General features: G+C 44.0%; 1 protein-coding gene across 1 annotated transcript in view; it reads right to left on the bottom strand.

Annotated features, from left to right (window-relative positions):
• Nucleotides 1–17710: 17710 nt before the first annotated feature.
• LOC146191365 (glutamate receptor 1-like) overlaps nucleotides 17711–23565 on the bottom strand; it is a 244493-nt gene continuing 238638 nt past the window's right edge. The window contains exons 16-17 of the mRNA XM_084599920.1: nucleotides 20125–20220; nucleotides 17711–17791 (exon numbers count right to left, since the gene is read on the bottom strand). Coding sequence (XP_084456046.1) covers nucleotides 17711–17791; nucleotides 20125–20220 — 177 coding nt within the window. The remainder of the gene's footprint in view (nucleotides 17792–20124; nucleotides 20221–23565) is intronic.

Raw genomic sequence — 23565 nt, forward strand, 5'->3', positions numbered from 1 at the left:
AGTGTTGGCAGCATGTACTCTGGCAAAAACAAGACCGACTGAACCATAGCCTCCTACTGAACAAAGCATGCGCAATGTCTCGTGAAAAATTAGTTAACGTAGTTATTAAGTTTACTCATAAGTTTTATTTTTGTCAAGCCAGTCTAAAGGCTGCTGGACGCTTGAACCATGGCTTGAACTTCTTAAAGAGGCGGGCAATTTGAAATTGTAGTTTGCAGTGACGATCACCACCCTCATCGATTGCTGCTGTTTCTGTTTCCCTTGAAAGCTGAAACGCTGTGCTATAAATCTGGCTCCATTGGAGTGGGAGTCTCTAGCGACTGGAGCACACGTTGAAAATGAAATAGAGAGGAAGAGGGAAATAGTGACTGGTGGCCTGCTTCACACATAACTTTTTAGAAAGGAGAGAAATTATTGTTCTCTATATTTGGTTTTAGCAAATACGGCAATGACTGTTATTAAAACGCACAGCGAAAGTACGGAAACAATAGAGAAGAAATGATTTGAAAACCACTGACAAAAATAAAAAATGGCAGCCTGCTTCATACTCATGCAGTCCTTACACATGCAAGCGCAGGGGGTCTCAGATACCTCTTAAATACTGATGGGGGGTCTCAGACCCCTTACTCTAACCTAAGCCTTGCTGAAACGTAATGATGCATTTCAACTAGGTAGATTGACCGCGCCTGCTACAACAAATGCATTGAATTTTAGAGCTGGCGGCCTTGGCCCATGAAGACTGCAGGGCTTAAAGTCAGGGGGGTCTCGGGGGGTCTGCCCCCCCCCCCCCCCATATTTAAGGAGGGACTGAGACCCCATGAGCTTGAAAGTATAAGGTTTTTACTAATACGAAGCATACAACCATTTTGCGTTCTTGTCAGTGGTGAATCGGAAGATTACTTCTCTATCGTTTCGACAGTTTCGCAGTGAGTCTTAAAAATTATTAACACATTTTCTAAAACCGGAGATGGATAAAAATAATCATTTTTCCTCTTTGTATGAAACAATTTGCAAAACAGGTCACCAACCGCTTTCTATCTCTCTCTCCTTCTATATTTTCCTTTCCACCAATGCTTGAATCACAAGACCCTAATCCGATGGAGCTAGACTTGCACTGGTGAAGAGCATGGCTCAATCGGTAACCGTAAGGTCGAAAACATCTGGCTTAGAACCGGGAATTTGGAAGGTGATAACATTTAGAAGGTGACAGCATTTAGAGCGTGTCATCTCTCAGAGATCAGCATTGGGCCGTTTCTAAGGTGTAGTTGAGTGTACTAACTCTTTGTTGTTACATACGACGGCAGCCGCCACTGACACAACCTTTGACTGGAAACAGCATAACATGCAGTCTTGGAGAGGAAGCTATAGCCTTTGTAGAATGTTACGTTGGTCGAATTTGCTAGGGAATTCGTTCACGGATGAAGTACAGGGCAGCGAGTTTTCTCTGGTCCGCGCAGTGCGGCCTGTTCTGTATCACGTTGGCTTCAGACCTTTCGAAGATGAAGGAAACTGCCGCCCTCCTTAATACATAAGTAGGGCAGAACTTAGAAAAGAAAAACAGTTGTTGCTAACTATGAGCAAGGGTACGCGGCGTATGTATTACTCCAGTGATCAACAAACGCAGTCAGTCTTAGCGTTTAACTATACTGTCCTCCGTAACTATACTAAACAATCCAAATGAATCATAACTCTCAAGTCTTGGATTAGGTCTGATGGTTATGTTTTTATTCAGTTTATCAGAAATCCTTAAAAGCCAACTACTTTCTGTCACGGAGGAAATGTGTGTGGCAGTTACTGCAGACCATAGAGTTTATTATTCTTACCGCGTAGCTTGATGCACAGTGACAAGATGAGTCGTATACCTGTGAGTGCAAGATGTACATGTATACTACGTTGCAGGCAAAAATTGCGACCGCACTAAAAGCCGAAGCGAGCCTCAAACTCCCATGCTGCAATTTATGACATGAATGGATATTTCTGGACATTGTTATTTTGCGCACTTCTCTGTGATTCCCATATCTTCCCCCCCCCCCCCCCCCAAAAAAAAAAAAAAAAAAAATCCATTCTCTACGTTTAATCCTAAAACTAAAGGGAAAGATGCGGAAATTGTAGATCTGATCTTATATACTGCCACAAAGAGACGACTACACGGGAAGTCACAAAACGCAAATGAGCGTTAAACAATTTACTCTGGGAATGTGCGTTCCTGGAAAGTATTTACTCATTGATTGTATATACTTAGTATTAACGCTTGCGTACATTTAATTATTATCCGAGTCGACATCTGCTATATTCACGTTTCATTATGCTATTCGACGCAATGACTGCTCATGGCTGGCTTGTGACTGTTTACTTTTCTGAAAATGCTATAAAGATGGACACAAAATGGCTCCCGAAAGCAAGGCATGCAAATAACAAAAAAAGATAATAATGGTTGAGAGGACTATCTGACCGGTGGCTATTAAAATTAAAGAAATAATGTGCATTTATCGAATGCAATTTGATAACGAAGCTATTCTTTTCGCCTCAAAGCTTGTATCTCAACTTCAATGCTTGCACCATCTGCCCCCTTTTTTATTTATCATACGTTTTCGAAATAGTGCTTTCACCCGGTACCCTCCGAATAAAAATTAGAGTTTGTTGAACATGAATGGCGGGAGATAGTTCAGGAAACTTTATTTCACAAATTATGTATTGCCTATTTCGGCGTAAAAATTGGGATGGTCTGGTAAATAAAAACAAAAATAACAACTTTTCCATAGGAAATATCAATAAAATAATTCTCGCTCACTAAAAAGCGGCTGGATAGAATAATGCAATAATGCCAGTGTACGTGACTGCTGTAACTACTGTAGATGATGAGAAGAGGCTTTCTCGGGCATTAAATAAAATACATTAGGAAGAGGAGGGGGGCCTAGAGCCTGCACGCAGCTTATTATCCTGAAAATTGTTACAAAAATCCACTCTCTGTACTGACGCCACATTGTCAACGGGTACTGCATTATTTCGTGCGTAGTCAGGAAGTTGTAAATTGCGGAATTTAAAGTACGGAAGAAGCGACGGGTCTAGACCAGTGCACAAAAACGGGCGTCTCCACCGCTTTCATCACAATGCGTCCCACGCAACAGGGAGTGAATCTGGTCATTTATTTCATTTTTGTTTTTAACTTTTAGCGTATGGTATGCTGTTGTATCAATTTATTTTAACTGCTAATAGACTTCAGGCATTAGTACGCCCAATATTACTCCTGCAGAATAGATTCCTTTGGAGAAAAGTGTCTTAGAGCGTTATAAGATATCGAAAATACACAGAACACAATGGTCGGCACAAACCAATGGGATATTGAAGTGACGACATCACTCACACTTCTTCATTGTATAAAGTTCCTTTTCCACTTCCTTCAAATTTAATCACTGGAAGCCAAGGAACCTATCGTAAAGTACGTACCCCGGTTGTGTTTGAGTTACTTGCGGCTTGGTTGTTTGCGTAAAAAGCCTTTTTTTTTGCACTTTTTCTTGGACGAGGAACGTTTCATCCTCGATATACATTCAACACACGCAACGTTTTGGGGTCTGGGAAGAGACTTAAGGTTCAAATGTCTCACACGCCATGCAGCGAAGTGCCGTACATTGGTATCGATCTATTTGACTCTAAAGAAGTAGTCGTCGCACGAGCGCGCGGAAAGAAAGTGGGATGCGAAAGTTGTGGAACTGTTTGCTACCTCGACCTTCGACATCGAGATCGAGAACTGCGTAGACGAGGAACTTCCAGGGGCCGTGGAAATTTGAAAGCCATCCTAAAATGTATTGTTGTCCAACAAACACTTGTATGGGTGCAGATCGACTCGTTCGTTTTGTTCTTTAAATGTAACAGTTAGCTTCCAAGAAACACTGAAAAGTCATGAAAGAGCCGGACGAAGAATTCTTCGAGTGAATGGTTATAACTCTCGAATATTTTCCTTTGTCATGAGGTGCTATTGTTGTCAATATTTTTCATGGATGGGAAACATGACAACGAAAAAAAAAAAAAACAAGCAACGGAAGACAGAACGATCACTTAGCGGTAGTAAATGTTTCAGAGGAGAAAGCTTATAGTGCTGAGAATTAAGGACAAGGTCTGGAATGTTTGATGAAGCACTTCCACGACGCGTTGGCCGTGAAATGACTTACGCCACTCCGAAGTTGAAGCGGTTTTTCACAACTTTCCTTTCAATACTATTGTTTGATAGCGTTTATGCGAAATTGGATCAGTCTATTAGGGGAAAGTTGAATTCGCCGAATGGAAGCATACGTGGTGATTACGGAAGAAGCACCTCCAGGAATTAGGCAACAAAAGAGGCGCTAGGGTCTGGAGGGCGATTGCATAAATCGATAAGTGAGCCGTAAACTTAATTTAAAAGATTTAGAAGTTTTAAATTTAGCCCTTTGCAGACTACACTACTACGTCGAATTATAGTTCGGTAACGATGAAAAACGTAAGTCATGAAAACGCAATAATTTCACACTTGTTGATTGGTGAACGTAGTCAAGTATTGGCTCATGTTATATTATTCAGTCCTTTGGTGCATATTATGATGAACATCATGTTTAGGCAAAATAGTTATGATATTATTGTATAATAATTACAAGTTTTACTGATTCGTTGCGGAGAGAAAAAGCTTTTGTAATACCTTTTTCTACCATAACTCGATCAAAAATGTTTGGCAGTATGTAGGACTAAAAGAAAACCTTGAGTAATTTGAAGAAACGTTCAACAGATAGAGCGCCTTTTGGATTATGCCGGCTTCGAGACAGACGTTTATCAAGTATGGATCGCCTTCGAAATAACGTAGCGTACTTTGGAACACTTTCTTCTCAAAAATACTCACCAACTGTTAAAGAGCATGCAGCCGCCTCCGTGGGAGCCCCGGGAAAAGTAAAGAATATTTCTGAATTTACATGTTTGTTCTCGTCGATCTCCCGCCTCGTACCCAAGATGTAGGTGACGCCTATGCACATGTGTCATATTGTAGTAAAAATACATCTCCTTTGAAACGATGTTTTGTACTTTCACAATCAGCTTTAAAATATGCTTAGTTTACACCGCAGTCGGCTTTGTAATCCATGAGCACCCCTATGTCTGTAATTACGGCGTTGATCGATTAGCAAAGAAGATATCCTTATTGCGGACAAAAGTCCGGCCACCAACCAACCTGTGGCTATTCATTTTGCAACAAGTCACGAGGGCGAGTCGCAAGAACGATGGCTTCTGAGGTTGCACTCATTCGTGAGGTCATTCACCGTCGGGATTAAATGGATCACTTCTCACATTTCGAAAAATGCTGCCTGCTGACGCAAGCGCTTGAATATATATGCACGGCACTATGGTGCCACTTGCGGTCCAAAGAGTCAAGGAGGTTACCGCGCTGACCCGCAAGGAGATTTATCTTCCTCACAAGCCTCTTCAGACACTGCCACATGAGCTCTGCGTTGCTGAAGGATGAACCGTAGGATTAAGTTCGGTCTAAGCTGATGTACGCTGCGATGAGGGTGTTAACAACGAACTTTTTCTTCATTTTTATTTGTTGTGTAATCTCAGGCAAGGTATACGTGTAATCGCTGGATTTCGTAACACCGCTATTGTCGCTTAAAGAGAAAAAAAGCGGTTTAATACATGCTAAGCCATGGTTACCGCACAGAAGGAATACTATGCTTGCCATAATTGCCTCAGTTTATGTATAAACATATTAAAGAATCTTTTATGCACTCGTTTCTTAAGTCACTCGGGACGTTCGGTTTGTGGTGCTTAACTTCCGAAATGGGCTCAGGCTATGAGTGACGTCATAATGAAGGGCTCGGGTAATTTCGCCTACTTGAGCTTCTTTAACGTGTACTCGCATCTCACATTGCACGGGCGCTTTGCTTTACACCTCTGTCGAAACGTGACCGGCGTTGTCAGAGCCGAACACTGTGCCCCGGCGCAATATGCGAACGCCTTAAGAACTGGTCCACCATGACGGGCCGTGTAGGAGCCAGCGACAATGACGCATGCACGGCATGTCTGCTATCAGTGCTTCATCATCACCATCATCATCATCATCACCACCACCACCACCACCACCACCACCACCACCACCACCACCACCACCACAATAATCATCATCATCATCATCATCATCATCATCATCATCATCATCAGCCTGACTATATCCACTGCAGGGCAAAGGCCTCTCCCATACTCCTCCAATGAACCCGGTCCTGTGCTAGCTGCATCCACTTGACCCCTGCGAACTTCTTGACCTCATCCACCCACCTAACTTTCTTCCGCCCCCTGCTACGCTTTCCTTCCCTTGGAATCCAGTTTGTTACCCTAAGCGACCATCGGCTATCCTCTCTTCGCACTACATGTCGTGCCCAGCGCTTAGTCGTAAGAAATTCAGGGACTGTAGGTGTTGCCGTCTTTTTGTACACAGCGTCTGAGAGAGATGAAAGAGAACGGACCACACTTAAGGCCTCGAGCGGTATCCGAATGCGCCGCGGAACAAACAGATTACCTTCGCTTGCTAATGTTTTCGACCATTCTTGCATCGCCACATCATTTTATGAATCGTGAGTGAAAGCTTGGTCGGGCGCTAGCTGCAAAAAAAAAAAAAAAAAAAAAAAAAAAAAAAAAAAAAAAGAAGCGTTGCACGTCTAACAACAAATGAAACACGTATAGCAACGTACCGTGAACGCTTCGTCATTCGTAATGATTGGCGAAGTGTCCATTTTGTGCCGAAATTCGTCGGTAAAATAGCGGATGAGATCTTGCCGTAGCAAGGAATCTGGAAGCGTTATTCGATGAGGCCTTGAGAAAAAAGTATACAGCGTTCTCAGCGATACTATCCCAGCCTCACTGAAGTCTATGCAAGGGCTACCTGCCCTATGATGCTTGTAGCGAGCGCGTTTTTGTGCTAGGCTGTTTGCACCAACTTTGCGAAATATCTGGGAAAGCTAACGAGAAATCTGCTCAATCAGCTTTTTCATCCCTACTTTTCAAACTTAAGCGCTGAGTTCAGCCTTTCCACGAGGAACGTAAGAGAGGATGCTATGAATAATTTATTGTTTACTGCGCAGCTCACCTTTTTTGGAAGTCGTCCCTTCTCCTGACCCATGTTCCACGTTTTTGAAGTACTACTGGGCTGATCCCATCACATCTACTGGCTGACCTAGCAGGAAACGGCGAAGCCCACAGTGCAGCATGGGCACTTCGCTTTCTCACCAGCGCGAGCCTTCATCCATACATCCCCATTTCCCCCTTGTCTCCCTCTCCACCAATGTCTGTCGCATTGTGCTCCGAGACAATGCAAGGGGCGCCCGGCTCGAAAGAACAATGACGCCAGTGGCACGCAGCAGTCGAGCGTGTGTGCGTGCCGAAGCGGGCCTGTCGCGTTAGGGCAAGCGCTTCACCCGCTTTCGCTTCGACAGCACCACCGGGTCCGGCTCAGCCGAGCGCGGTGCACTGACGAGATCGAAAGCAGCGCCGACCTCCTACCGCCTCTACTCGTCTCCCCTTTTATCTGCACGGCTGGCGACCGTGCGCAAGCGGAGGTGTTCACTGACAGCTGCTCGCCGTGTTGTGCAACTCTGCGTATACAGCGACGCACTACCGGATTCCCGAGCGCGGCAGGGGAAAAGAGGGAGTTCGAGCCACGTGCTAAGCTCCCCTTTCCCGCTGCCTGCATTATCCTCCCGTTCGCGCACACGGACGAACTTGTACCTAGTAAGACTGGCCTGTTCATTATTGCGCGGCTCACCCGTCCCTGACGTAGGTCAAATAGGGCGACGGAGGCAGAAAGTCATAGAAATCTCACAAGGAGGGAATTCTCGGGAAGGAGAAGGAGGGGGCGAGGGGGCTCTGTTACACTTTATCCACCATAGAGAGGAGCGTGAATGTCAGGAAAATTAGTTTTCGGGTTTGCCTTCACTAATAGAGAGATTTAGCTTGCCGGAGACGTACTAGTGTAGACGTATATCGGTTCGCCGGCCCCTCCTACGCATGCGCATTTACAAGGGTTGGTGCAATCGCGGTCACTGCACCTGCTGTGTGGTAAACTTTTATACGTCAGCTATCTCCGGCAAGCTAAATCGTTCTATGGTTGGACATGAACCGCGGACTTTGACGTAAAAATACGCGCTATTCTCGAGGCGAACTTTAGAGAATTTACATAAAAGTACCCAGTCCAGCGTAACACTTGCATTTATTCGATCGATGAAGTGAAAGGCGCACTATGAAATTATTTTACCCACACATGAAGGAGATCATCACGGCGTGTATACCTACTGATTACGAGGCGGAATCTATGATTTCTGCGCAGCCATACCCAAGTAAATACTAAACCTTGACATTCTCGCAGTGGATGAAGCATTCTTTATTAAACACGCATTGGTAGTGGCACCGGATTTCTCTCTACGTAATCAAGAAACCTTTTGCAGAAAGGTGCGGCAACATTCACGCCTAGAGCTTATCAATATGTTTCGCGTTCGCCGTCGCTGACATCTTTGACATCGAACGTTTTCAAACGCACTTTTATAGAGTTCCACTAATGTCCATCGGCGGCAAGAGGTTGCAACATGCGTTAGCTTAATGGAAGTCAACCTTTTACGCAAGAAGGACTTTCCATCAACTCGTTTATAACGCTTCAAACTTTGAGCTAAAACATGATTGTGTTCCGAATGCATCTCGAAATATTCGTTGCAACACGAAACAGTCTAACTGCATTGTCAAATATTGTTTCAGAATTTATTTTCGTTTTGTTCGGGTGTTCTATTCAACATGTAGACAAAGCAACGCACGGAGCAAGTCAAACAGCTTTTAGCAGCTGCTTCCCTCCGCCCGTCATAAGCGACTTTGACATAAGCTTGCCAGCACGACTTCGCGCGGTCGCATGCAATTATGGCGGCCATATTTTGACGGTCGTGAAAGGGGAAACGTTGATGCGTTGAAATTTTCGGATGTATTTGTTGTAGTGCTCACAATTAATCCGGAGGATAATACGTACACAGCATGCCTCATATGAGTCATATCTCACAGTATTGATTTGGGACGTAAGGAATAAACTGCTCTTAAATTTGCCACACAGTCATGCTATGACCATGGCGATGACACAAGTGTAGAGATCCAGTGCATGTCATGAAACAATTTGGAATGAACTATGTCTTCAGAAGTTCCTGGAGCAATCTGCGTACCCGCCTCACAGTGAAGTCTCCCGATCTTTTGAGGGACCCTGTCCATTGATATTTCGTGTCATATGTCACATATATGGCACCTTCGAAGCTCATTATCCCACACTCGCTCCCAACGTTGACGAACTCGGTGACGTAAGAGTCGAAAGGAAAAAAAAATCTAATCACGGTGCAGTGTCAGTGGAGCTCGTGTCGCCTCGAATACAGGCCAGAGATTCACTGACACTGATCGCCGATTAGTACATTTTGCAATCATGCTAACGATGACTGTACTCCGCTCCAAAAGCTGTTGGCAGCACTCCAAAGGTGAGGTCGACCTGCACATCATGGTTGTGTTGCTACCCTATTTCTTGCACAGCGGTCGACAGGTACGTAGGAACACGGGCCCACCCTGACTGGCTACAAATAGCTTGCAAAACGGAGTGTGGGCAAATGGTACCAAAGGAAGGACTTCGCATATCGTAAATTCAACAAAAAATGAATGTTGCGAAGCTGAGGAGAGAGTTCGAAGCGAAAACAAAAAAAAAAATTACAAGGGTTCAACGCTGCTGAACCAAATATTGAGCGAAAGCATTAGCTTCGGGTGACCGAGCGTTCTTCTTCCTCAGCCCACATATAAAGCCCCGCTTTAACCAAGCCGTATTAAACGTGTCTTAGTGGCCTATAGAGGTAGCGTGAATGCCAGGGTCCTAGCAGGCTGATTCTGACAAAACCGTCCCATGTGAAACGAGACCCAAGTTGGCAGCTCCTGCCAGCCCGTGTGTCACGTGGGTAAGACGTGGCTACCGCCGCGCTACGCCGACTGTTTGAGTTCGTAGTCCAGCTCGCACCCTAGTGTCACGTGGGGTGTGACGACACAACGTCACGTGGGTAAGGCGTGGCTACCGCCGCGCTACGCCGAAGGCTAGGAACCTATAGTATTGCTCTCGCCATGTTTTTAACAATTTCCAACTGTGGTATTTAATTCTAACCAGATTATTCTATTTGACATTTTTTCTGGACCCATAATTTTTCTTGTTTTCCAAGAAGCTGTTTCCTGCCATCTGTGCTTATCAAAACGTTAACGGTTTCTTGGCTTTACTTTCTTCACTTTCTGCTTGCAGATATTTGTGCGCGTGCATATACAATAGTTTTTCTTTGATGAATTCCCCCCCCCCCCCCCCCCCACACACACACACACCTCATTATGTAATGCTCTGAAGGACCCTTATGGTATCCAAAATAGCGACAGTGTTAATGGTTCCATTTTGTCGGCTCCCCTTGCGGACCATCGTTCGCACACACGCATTTTGCTATTCGCTTAATCACTAATTTTCACCTCCATTTTCTTTCGCACATACTCATTGGCATACAGTCGCAAAAGCTACCCACAATGTGTGAACGATCACCGGGCATTGGTATGAAGCCATGCATTAGCCGAAGCCGTAATGCCCAGAATTGAAACGAAAAGCCTAGATCTGAGCGTGGGATCACGTTGCGCGACGAATTAAGGAAAGTATATTCTTTTGTTTTTGTTTTGGAGCTTTTTTTTTCCCATTATACCATTTTTGTCCGTACTTACCTGTGCGCACTTCACTACGTGTGTCCGTAGATGCTCGTTGCACATTATTTCCTGGAGGCACACGAAGCTTTCTTCGCCCGCATTTCGGGACGCGTGCATGCCTTGGAATAAGCAGAACGCATGGAGGCAAAAAAAGAAAAGACTGGCACAACGCTACAGCGTTGCTTTCTTTTCGCTTTATCTCCCGCCGCCAAAAAGCCTGGGCGGTTACGACGCGAACGGGGAATCGGCGTGGCACTGCCATGCACCTCGACATCTGTGTCCGTTCGGTCCCATTTTGCGCGTGTCGCGGGCTTGTCTCCGACAGGACTGCAGCCATTATCGCGTTGTCCGACGGTTCACCCTGGAGTAAGGCCGCTCGCCGGCCGAGTAGGCAAGATGGGGCGGAGGAACGGGCAGAAAATCGGGTTAGCCCGCGCCCCGCGTGTTAGCCGCCGGCTGCGGGACCAATAGCTCGCAGCTGTGGCCTCCGGTGATCCGAGAGCGTATCGCAGCTGGTTCGCTGCCCACTGTCGCTTCGGTCTCCCTATGTGTGTGTGAGCTAACGTGCCCTTTTGCTGTTCTTGTTCGAGATGTCAGATGATATAATGTGCACTGTAGGAAGATCCTGCGCAACCAAGGGTCGAAGAAGAGACGGGGTTGGGGCGTGATATGGAACAGGAATACGTGCAAAAAAAAAAAAAAAGTGATAGAAACAACTCTGACAACGCGAAGATAAACCTGCACAGAAACCTGAACCTGGCAGGAAGGGAGAGAAAAGAACGAAACGTGGGAGAAAAGGAAGAAGTGGTAAGAAAGAGCAGATAATACTGGATGGTACGAAAGAAGACGAGGACGAACAGAATGGGTCCGGTAGATTGGAACCGAATCGTAGATGGGGGTGGAAGGAACGACATGCGGCGGAATGAATGCGAATGGGAAAGTGATTGTGACACAAGAAAACCTGCGCACGAGAGCTGGTGGAAGGAAAGCTGTGACAATAGGGAGACAGCGGAGAATATAGCGGTGATGGGAAGCAGAGTTTTCGGTTTTGTAGATGTGGAGCACACAGACACAGACACACACACAAAAATAAAAATAATGGAGGCTGGGGGGATGGCATAAACAGATAAACAGATAAATATTAGCGCGTGCATTCTGAACGGGAATGAGCGACGTTCCGCAGCGATATTGAAGTGTATGTTTTGACGTGAGGCCGATAAAAAGTTGGTCTGCATTTATTTTTTTTTATTCTGGTTTGACACTGAGTAACTGCGTTTAATGTTGAGTTTAAATAATTGAATATCATACTAGCATACAAGTGGGAAGGTTCTCGTTCACTTTAGACATTAAGTGAAATGGTGCACAAGTGACAACCGGTGTGATAGAGTTTGTCATGCCTTCTTCCGACGTTTCTACGCGCACTGAATAAAGCTAAAAAGGGTAGAAACAAACAAATAAAAGTGAAATCTAAATTTTTCTTGTCGTTTTGGTGAAATATTGTAGGAGAGACCACAACTGCTGACTTGACAACATTATGAACTGGACAATAAACGAGTTGATATGCTTGGTTCTCCTTAATAAATAACATAATATTCTTTGGTTAGCTTAGTATCGTATGTTCGTAGAACACCATTCGTGCTAATATGTCGACGCTTTAAAAACGCTTTAAAAACGCAGGGAACTACTGAATGTGTACCGTTGAACGACGTGTTGTAATCGTGTAGGACACAATGATATACAGATGGTATGTACGGTATTTATTGTTACATGGAATTAAATTTAAGCTTGCGGTTGTGCACGGGGGGTTTCTGCGTAACATGCTATACTATTCGATATTTTAGTGCGCACTGTCCTTCTGTTAGGCAGTGGTTATTTTCTTGGAGTGATATCTAATTGGAGATCTTGGAGTGAGATTCTAGAACTCAAGGTAGAATCAGTTACGTTCACAGAAAACAGATTCTTTATCGTCCTTTGCTAGTATTTGCTACTTAAAAAAAAAAAAGGACTGCTGGAGCTAACCGCTGTTTACAGGCGTCCATCTGTGTAGAGAACACCTACTTGCTCAGCTGTCATCTCAGCGTCTGTGTTCGACGAGAATTGGACAGCAGACCTACGGTCAGGTTTTTAATGTGAAAGAGAACATCTACAACTCGGTTTGGAAATAACAGTTTATTGACCACTGCCCTTCCAGTGATGTGAACTAAAAGGAACTAGAGCTCACATGGGGTCGACAAAGCTGCTTCAGACATGTGTAACTGGGCAGCTTCATGTCATCACAATACCTCGAAGAGATTGGTCCGCAGACGCCCCGCTCTGGATTACATTTCTACTTCGCTTGTAATGGCAACAACTGAATCGAAGCAAATTTGATATCGACTTCACAGGATGTCTCACGTGGATTGTGCTGCGAAAATTTGCCTGATAGTAGGAGGAATAAACTTGTTAAATGTTTTTCTTTCTTTGGCAATCCCGCTACGTGCGTAGCGAAAAATTTTTGGTATAGTGTTCGTCGTTATAACGAATAACTTTCTTCAATTTGTACTTTGTCAGCTAAAGAATATTTGTGATTCCGCTAGAATTGTTGGTAGTGAGCAATATTTGTTCTTTCTTCTCGACATCTGATGCAAAGTCAAAATGGCGTGACCACTTCGCAAGTGACACCGATGACACGAAGTTATGTGCACGCTGAGTGCTATGGTGTCGTAAAATTAATTTTCCCATTCCCCAAAGCAGGAGTAAGCGCAGTAGCAAGCAAATATCACACGTATATTATCCCGATATTCGTTTGAAACTGCTGCTGTCTGCATTATCTGCACTCCACCTCACAGGTAGTTCACAGCACAGTAGATCCCTACGGCGATCCGTCCTAATCAAGAAGGGGGTGCGTTGCACAAATGTGTCTTTCCATGCACGTCATATGAAGACTAGTAGCTCCATCACTGGGAAGGAAAGAGAACTAGGGGACTCAGTCGACACGGTGGGCACCATGTTCACCAATGCCGGCGCACTACTTTGGAACCAGACTCCGTAGGGGATGTTCGTGCGGACATACTCTGCTAATTAAACGAATAATATAAACACACTCGGTATTTTTCAGTGAAACAAACAGAACCACTTTTCTAATTGCTGCCACAATGGTTTGCAAAATAATTGCTCACAAAAAAAAAAAAAAGAACAGACTGCTCAAGTGCATGAAGGAGTATTTTTCTGTGCTTCTGCTGCCCTGATTGAACGATAGAGCTGCAGGTTTCACAGCCCTACAAATTACTTTTGGGATGGAGTGCAGGTAATGACTGACATAATGCTTTCGCCTTGACTGAATACGTGCCTTTTACTATATTGAAACGTTCAACGCATTGCGTTACAACGTTAACACCTCTCAGAATGCGAATCATAGCATTTCACTTGTCTTACTGTAGCGCAGGACTTGACATTCAATTGGCTGTGCGTAACTTGCTGCTTCTCGAAGGTTCCATTGCTTTTTGCCTAGGTAGTTCCTTTGAAAATTTCCTTTCTCCGTAGTCATTCGTTTGTCAAACTTACATTTTCTAAAGTGAGACAGGTCTGAAAATTGCAAGAAAAATTTTCTTGCTGTATCCGGTCTCTCGTGCTCACAGACATAGAATCGTAGCCCTCTGATGATGGAATTGTATCAATCTAGCTGCCAAATATATATATTCGCCTTACAGTTTTTCTTAGGACGTAGTTTACAAAAACGGCAGCCTTTACGAAGAGAAATCGCCCACACATACAAAAAAGAAGCAAGGAAAAAGTATTTTTCAAGAGATAACTCAACTAAGTAATACGAAGCAACGTTTTCAAAAACTTTAAACTTAGTAGGCAATCCGCCTTCACATAGGTCATGAGCTGGTATGCACCAATATGATCAACTGTCTCTTTTTTCTTTCACCGCACACATTTATCTTCTATTAACTATCGGTCTAATTGCTATGAAAGTGTTGCTTCAAAATTCATGCAGTTAGCTTTCGATAAGCATTTGAGCTCCACATCGGGGTACACAACGCACGGAAGGGGCACATAAGAAGCAATACTAATCCAGCCTACGGATAGCAATTCGCATGTAGGTTAAATGAATGAAAATTCGAAAGACAGACACCGTACAAAATCATTTATAAATAAAACATGAAGGTCAGAAAGAAAAACCACCCGCGTTTCAAAGTGCCTTTCCTTTTCATGCGCATAAAATAAAAAGAAGCCAAAGCAGCCGGTGTCATATACCTACATCAGAAAAGCGTTTTTAGAAAGGGGTTTAGGTACAAGAACTTCGGCACCAGCGCACCTAACGAAATGCAACAAGTAGAGTGTCGAGAGACTTTGTGAAAACAGCACGCAGCCTCCCGGGGGTAGAGCATGAGGCCGAACATTGAAGGACAGCAACAAACAACAATCGGTGGAAAACAATTGCGCTTATGTACACGGTGGCCTTGCCTGCACTACGAGCTCCGCCGGGAACGCACTGAGCGCCCCGACGGCAGCCAGATAAGGGTGAAGAGAGAGTTCACAAACTCACTGTACATTCTTTTGTTGACTGTGCATTGGAGGATATGTTGGTGTCATGTCGAAGCACCGCGGCGATATTTTTTTTTTTCATTTCACTGAACAACGTTGAAAACAGACGCTTACAACTCTTCTAATGTATAAGGACATACACACGCAAGCACACAGCCACATGTACGCACGCATACATGTACACACACACACACGTACGCGCACACGCTTCACATAAACGCACCCACGCGGACACATTCACAACGAAAGTCGTCACAGAAGCTCTGCAATACTTAAGGTGACTCGCTTAGGGAGCCACGCACGCTTTCCGCTATTCTACAAATGTAAACTGCTAGACTAACCTCCGCTAGGAGTGGGGAGACTACACGGGCTAAGCAGAGATAGAATACAACTTGGTACAGTATATAGGTAACAAAATTTGTTCCGGTTGGCTCGCTGTGTTGAAAAAAACATGAGCATATTTAGAAGAGGTTTTCTGCACTGGGTGAGGGCCCTGGGCCACCACGAGCAGCTGTATAAAAGCACGGGTACATATTTAGCTTCATAAGGTGTGCACAATGCTTTCAGCACGAAAAGCAACAAGATACAGAATGGAGAGAAATATAAACAAATAAATAAGCGCGCACTATTTACAAAGCTGGGCCGGAGCGCATGCACAGGAGCTGAAAAGAAAAAAAAAAGCACTATTCTCGCAGAGATGTTTTCGTTTAGTAAAAAACAAAAAAGCAATAAAAGCAGAGCATTATCATAATATAAGATGACACAACAAACGCAACTCTTCTATTTACAAAATTGAGAGATTTACTGTTGGAGTATTTCTAGGAAAATAAAGTTTTCTGCATCTCATTGTCGCAGCGTGTTCTGCCTCTTCAGCGCCGGTCAATCGGTCAGGCCTGGAGGGCAGTATTCGCCAATAGTTTTCTGGACCTGGGTTAGCCACTCGTGTAATTACTTCATGTTAATCAAGTTTATTGTCACTCTCTGTAGTCAGGAAACACTGAGAGAGCATTTTTTGATATAGCTAAGCTTTTTAGATTCATCCTTTGGTTGTTGGCTCTGTAAACAGCACGACTCGCCCAAGTGACGTAAAATCTGCTGCTGTAAGCACCGACTAAGCTCCAGAATGCAGAGCTAGAGACATATGTTGCTTCCGAGGAATTTACAAATGAAGATTAGGTCAACAGTCTCACAAAGTTCGAATATTTGTCGCTTCATTGCTTCAAGGCTATTTTGGGAAAACAATTTTTCCATGTAGCGCGTGCAACGATGCCCAATCTGAAGGAGAATTCAGAGTAGTATACGAAGAGATTTTAACCTTTGGCTTGAAAAGGATAAGAAACTAACAAAAAGTATAAGCCTGCTTTTGTTTTGATGTGAAGTGGAACAGCGTCATGAATTGCCAGCCTATTAATTTCACGTCAGGCACGGAACGGCCTAATATTTAGTCAACCTTTCAGCTTTTCCTTCTTGTCAGAGGGTGGTATTTCGGCCGCTGCACTCCGCTGACTCGCTACGACGACGGTGGTTGTTCTGTCGCTGCATGATGACGTAATGATAAGTATTAATTTAATTTATTGACTGGCGCCAAACGGTGCGCATATGCTCATTAGAAATCACATAATCGTTTGCCCTTTGTTCTTGTGTGTCCTGGTATCTTTTTTTCTTCAAGCGCCGGAAATCTGCGCTACCGTCAAAGATTCGCTGACTTGAGGTGTACAAAATCTCTTTTACATCAGATTGTTCGATATGAGTTTGCGCGTGTACAAGTCAAACGTAAATACCGTTTGGCAAAAACAAAAAGAAAAAAGATGTTGCGAAATTACAATTTTCTTATAAACAATACAGCTCAAGATCTTAACAGTACTTAAACCTCGACAAAGGGACGAAAAAGAAAAGCTAGCAGAAATGTTGAATTTGAACGCGAAAGTTTATAAAAATGAAAAAGCTGGTGCACTAGGAGATTTGCACGCTCGACACATGAATAGATAGGCACATATATTAAGCCTATCCGGATAGGTATCAGAGAAAAAAGCAGCAACATAAAGTCTAATCCTCACCCCCCTTACCCCAGCCATGAAATCGGGAAAAAGCGGTAAATAACAAATAAATGTCCAATGCAGTGATAGAGAAAAAAAAAAAAAGCAGCAAGGTTTTACGACGCTCCAAGAAATTGACGTGGTCCCAGCGGCCACAGCGAAAAACCATTCACATTCACACATGCGCGAAGAGTCCTGAGGGCCCGCACACAAGCGAAGAGGATCCCGGTGGAGAAAGCGACGACTCCGCTGACGACACGTGCCCCTCCGCCCGCAGGCCGCGGCAACCGGTGGATCGATTTCTAGGCCGTGTTGTCCAACTTCGTGCGGACACGGCCTTCTTTCTTGTGTACTCGCACAGTCTAGTTTCGCGCGTGACATCGACTAGGAAAAGTAATTCAGACTTGAGTGTGCGTGTTGACGCCCGGGAACTCCCCGAAGCCGTCCGCTTGACCTAGGTGAGCCGGCGGATTATAGAGCTGTTATAGGGGAGAGGAAGGGGAGTGAACAGATAAGGTTGATGGAATCAGAATCATTTCGTGGTTGAAGGTACCCTAGAGACGTGCAAAGGTAGCATGCTGTGAGCAATTATTCCATATGGGCACAGCTTGAGAGGAAAATTCAAAGATAGAGACAGCTAATATTTGTTGAGGTAATAGAGTAAAATAATCTGCTTATCTCCTAGAGATTGTTAAACATGCTATAACATAGTTGAGGTGTATAAATACAAAGACTGGGTTCATGTTCTTTGAAGTTTCTTACCAATCTCCCCCTGCCATCTTCAGTTTCCTTATTTTAAAGCTGGCTTCGCCGTTAGCCCAGTTTATATGCAATAGAGCACGCTTTACAGGCAGAACAAAGTAACGTCGGCATTTTATTTGTGCGCAAGTACCGTATTTCTTGCAGGCGCTCGGTGTACTATCCAAAAACAGTAGTCTACAGTACGGTAGTCGGGGAACCACTAAATTAGAAATATTTGTACAGCAAAAGTACCCGAGAAAAAAACGGGTCCCGGTTTACCTCGCCAAGCAAAATGCGACTTACGTGCTTTAGCATATTTTCCCATTGTTTAGCTTTGTTTACCTCGACTTAACTTTGTATATTGGTCTAGATTTCTTTATATTTGCTTATGTTTTGAATTCGTAATTGGCAGGTTGCTACGCAGCACTTTAATGCATGTCGAGGTATGGTATACCAGGTGCAGCTGCCGCGGCCAACCAGTCACCTTTCCACCTGCTGACACATGTGAGAGCGCCTGCCTTTATGGGGTGGATTTCCTTTGCTCTACTTTTCCATCTGCCATCACTGGCAGGTAGCAGACGGTTTATAAAACGGAATTTTTTTTAAAGTGTTTACAAACGGTTATTTTGAGAATGGCGAGAGAGAACTTTGTGTGGACCTAATACGTGGGTTTAACAGTAAGGCGGACATCTTGTATCTGTATAGCTTGATGTATAAACAAGCACATAATTGAAATTATGTAATCAACATTCTTACTTTTAATTGTAAAAAACACTAATATAATGTGACAACCAATGCCCCCAAGATCAAAGGGAGCCCGGTTTTTAAACTTTCTGAACCTGCAGAGTGGTTGAAAATATCGAACGTAAATAACAATAAAAAAAGAACTCATTTGAAAACTTGTTGAGTTTGCTTCTCGGCATTATTGATTCATAAAATGCGTCTATCGCATAACTAGATGTAGCTAATAAGTACGCCGTTTCTTCATTTGATGATGTTGAAGGAGTTTAAATCATTTTATCGACGTCATCACATCTAATGAAGTCATTAGATAATTATGCGATACGGAAAAGCAACTCAACGACTTTTCAAATGCTCACTTGTGTCATTCGATATTGCTAACCACACTGCCGGTTAAGGGAAAAGTCAAAACGGGGCTCACCTTTTATGTTTTCAACTTTGCAATATAATAGAGGCCCTTTAAATGAGAAAGTAAATAATTTGATTAGCTAATTTCAGTTATTTTTTGTGTAATTATGAAGCTGTATCACGTAAATGATGCCCGCAGTGCTGAAAACCCACCTGCATAGAACGCACAGACATGTACCTCGTAGTTTTAAAATAAAAGTTTGTAAACGGAAAGAAAATCACCCGATGTTTATTTCAATTATTCTCTTAAGTTACTAACTGAATTGTTGTGGTTTTCGGCTGTTGACAAATGCGATGAAACAGACATCACGCGAAGATTACGTTGTTTTCGGAATTGACAGATTTAGCAAACGCACTAAAAATCACCTACACTATCTAAATGTTTAAAACGCCCAATCGTAAGTTGCCATGCACACCTGTATGAGGAAGAAGCATCTTGCAGGAAAAAAAAAAAAAGATGGAAAGAAAATTAGAAAAAAAAAACATGACTACATAAATCAATAAAAAGTTCATGCGCATGCGAGATTGAGTTCTGGTATAAAACAAATATGCGCATAGAGCAGTAATAAACCGCCAAGGTTAAAAAAAAAAAAAACTAAACAAGCACGCTATACAAAAAAAAAAAAAAAAAAGAAAATCAGTTCCTAAACGTCATTGCTCACCTGCAAGGTAGGCTCTTGCACAAAAAACTGTTTTGGTTGAGTTAACACATTTCTTGAAGATATTTTATTTGTTTCGAATTCAGACGTTCTATTTTTTTTTGTCTGAATTCTAGGCTAGTAACGTTACTTAACAATCAAGTGTACTGTTCATCACTGCTGACGGCCGATAGAGATCATGTGCAGGGACATCTACGGGGTTTCCTATGAACTAAAAGGAGCAAAGAAAGGGGGCGTCATAATTACAGAGTATCCTGGCGTACCCTTCCTCGCTCTCCGTGATCAATGCCGCGATCGCCATTCTGCGTGCCTGTGATGGACATGCGGACCTTGGCTTTCATCGCGTCGTACATGGTCATCTGAAAGAGATAGAAGATTAGGAGAGGGTTAATTACAAAAGAAGACAGGAAAACTTCGAAAGCCTAAACACTCTTCCCAGAGGAAAAACATCATAAAACTTCAAACACTTCAAACAGCCTTCCCACGTACACATTTTAGGAAGGCGAGAGAGTTCAACCCAACTAACTCGTATCACTAGCTATACGAGGGAGCACACGTTTTAAGAAGTGTTGTTTGGTGTTTGGAGTGTGATGTCTCAACCTGACTCTGGCTATGATAGACACCGTAGTTTGAGTGCTCCAGAAATTTCGACTACCTGGAGTTCTTTAACGTTCACTTACATCGCACAGCACACGGGCGCCTGCGTTTCGTCTCCACCCAAAAGAGGCAGCCGCGGCCGGGATTTGATCTCACATCCTTGGGCACAGCAGTCTAGCGCCCTAACCACTGGACAACCGCGGCGAGGCACTTTTTAGTAATGACTATTCCCGACATTTCCATTGATTGTAAAACGAGCACCAGATTTTGCCGGTTATGAAAAGATTATTCGAAAATGACGCCTTGTCCTGAGAATTGAAAAGCCCTCTTGTGCTGACGCTTTGGGAAAGAAGCACGGGTAGAAAGAGAGAAGCGCTGAACAGTAGTTGCGTTCTATACGAACAGCGTCCACATATTCAGGCGTATGATGTAATGAGGAATGTTTCCCGTGTCTACTTTGGGAGCTTGTATTTAGAAAAAATTGAGTTTGCTGTCTTTATATGCTATTTGTATTGTTAATTTCTTTTTGTTTATGTGGCATGTTGCACGCTCCTCAGATTAAAAGAAAACATTCTGCAACCTTAATTTTATGGGCACAGTCATGAATACGCTTATCACGCACTTAACGTTTCATTGTAACAGTCGAAGAAGGGTAGAAACTTGCTCAATTCAGTGCTGTAAATGCAGGAAAAAAAAAAAAAACTTCGTTCAAATGATAATGGATACACGTTGCTACGACGGAAGAAGCAGCACGGCGTTTCCTGAAAGTCTTTCACCCAGTTTTATTTTTCAGCCCTCATTTGTAGCAACTCTTGCGTAGACGTAAACTGTCTCGATGTTGCATTTAGCTAATTAAGCTCGTTTTTCTTTCCGGGTAATATATAGTACTACTAATAATAATATTTAGTTCAGAATAAAGGAAAGGCGCAGTATCTGTCCCATTTCTGCTGTGGACACCTGAATCGCGCCATAAGGGAAGGCAGGAAGATGGGAGTGAAAGTGGAAAGATGCTAAAAAGCGCTTGTTTCTTTTTTTTTTTTTCTGAGGTGTACTTACGAAGAAGAGATAATGGTGCCTCCATTGATTTCTAAAACGCCAAAGATGCTTCTACAAACAATCGAAGCCCAGTGCGGGAGCAATAGGTCAAAGAGGGCGTCGCAGCTCAAGCGAATTCTCCCTCCGTTACCAACAATATCGTCTTGGGAGAATTCTGAGCAACGGCTGTCTTTTACCGTCCTTAGTGGCAGAGAACAACGTTTATCTTGGAGAGATGCATCTGCGAACTTTCCTCCTAAATACTCTCCTCCACTCCACCCGAACATTTTCGCTCAGCAACGGAATGACGGCGGAGACAAACTGCGAGGTTGCCGAGGCTCAAAAACAAAGATCATCCCGTCAGGGCCAAATCGTGCGGATCTTGCTCCACTTTTCATCTTCGGCGTCGAGGCACACGCAGACAGACAGACGCTCGTTGTCTCCGGCAAAACTTCCCTTTTCCTACTTCTCCCTATACACCCCAAAGCACGCTGACAGTAATGCCTCGGCTGCTTATCTGGCGCCTTGTTGTGCGGCGTAGAAGTGCAAGTAACGAGACAAAATACTAAAAGAGGTAACAGAAAAGAAAGGATGACGTAGGCTACTAGCTCAACGATTTCATACATCGCCAATGCGTCGCCTGGTTTCCAAGAAACAGTCACAGCGGCGGCAGACATAGCGAGCGCGAGCGGCAGCGGTGGATGCGACGACGATGATAAATGCGTTTTCGCCCTGGGTCCGTCTGTGCGTGAGCGCGTGCGTCGAAGAAGGTGGGGAGCAGTCCCCAGAATACGGAGGACGGCGGAGGGAAAAGGGTGCGGAGGGAAGGCGAAAGGAGCAGTATGAATTATTCAGGCGAAACTGTAGCATGATGTTCCCCGCTTTTCGCATTATTTCTCCGGCTCTTCCCTCGTTCGTGCGTGTACGTGTGTGCCCAAGAGGTTATACGCTCGTCTCGTTGTCGCACATTCCCCCGTATATAGCGGGACGCTTCTCTGCTGAGCTGGCTGTTTCGAAACGCACCGCCACGAACAAAAGGAGCCTCGGGTGACAAAGGGAAGCCGGTTTCGGGATGGACATGAAGAAAGCGAGAGAAACAGGGGAATAAAAATCAAACTGTATTAGGCAAGAAAAAGGGCATTTTTCTCCTCGCTCGTCACCCGCCATCTGTTCCCCTCTCCTCCATCTGGCACATAATCGTCCCTAAAAGAGATTACGTGGTGAGGATTCCTCTCACCTTGCGTCCTTCGCGCTCCCTTTCTACACTGCGAAGGAGAGCAAAGCATAGCGGCTTTAACTCGTCCGGCGCTTACGAAAGCAACACAATGGTGCGATCGCGGATTTAGAAAGATACTTTCCAAAGATATAATGAAGAAAAAAATATAAATAAACTAGCGCGCAAAAGATCCTTCAGCAAAAGCCGGTGGGACTTGACAGATGGTAGGGCATCCCGTGGGTTAGGCTAGGCAACGAAGAAACCATCGCAATGTAGCGTTTTTTAACTGCGGGCTCGACGAAAGCGCTCAAGTGTATTGCCGTAAGCTGAGGTGAGTGCACAGTCGCTCAGTAGAACGGAGTTGCGGTTTATGAATTCAGGATATATTCCGCTACACGATCATAATCACACGCAGTATAAGTGCACATTAGGAGTGGCCGTCAGTAGGAGAAAGTGGCAAAGATCTCTTGTTTTTTTCTGCCTTATATTTTAGGGTCAGCTAATAGCGCAGTGTGTTCACTGGCACCTAGAACATGCGTTTCTCGCAATCAACGATGTCAGTGGGAAAAACGCTGACATTAGGACGGCAGCAGTGCAGGTGACAAAAAAAAAAAATTACTGCGAGATTTCTCGATTTCTTTTACAGCCGGTCATTATCCTACAGAAACACGCCGAACTTTGACTCGAAGGAAGGCATATAAACATAGTAGCACTGAGGCAAAGTGCAAGGGGTAATTATCGATGGAAACGGTGACTGAGGAAAAAAAGAAGGTGAATAAGCGAAGGAAAAGAAGAGTTCAACCCAAGGAACATTTGTTACCCGTGTCACAAGGATGGTTTCCGCCTCCGGAATTCA

Source organism: Amblyomma maculatum, chromosome 4, assembly GCF_055883805.1.
Source record: "Amblyomma maculatum isolate TAMU_Amacu chromosome 4, ASM5588380v1, whole genome shotgun sequence".
NCBI lineage: Eukaryota > Metazoa > Arthropoda > Arachnida > Ixodida > Ixodidae > Amblyomma > Amblyomma maculatum.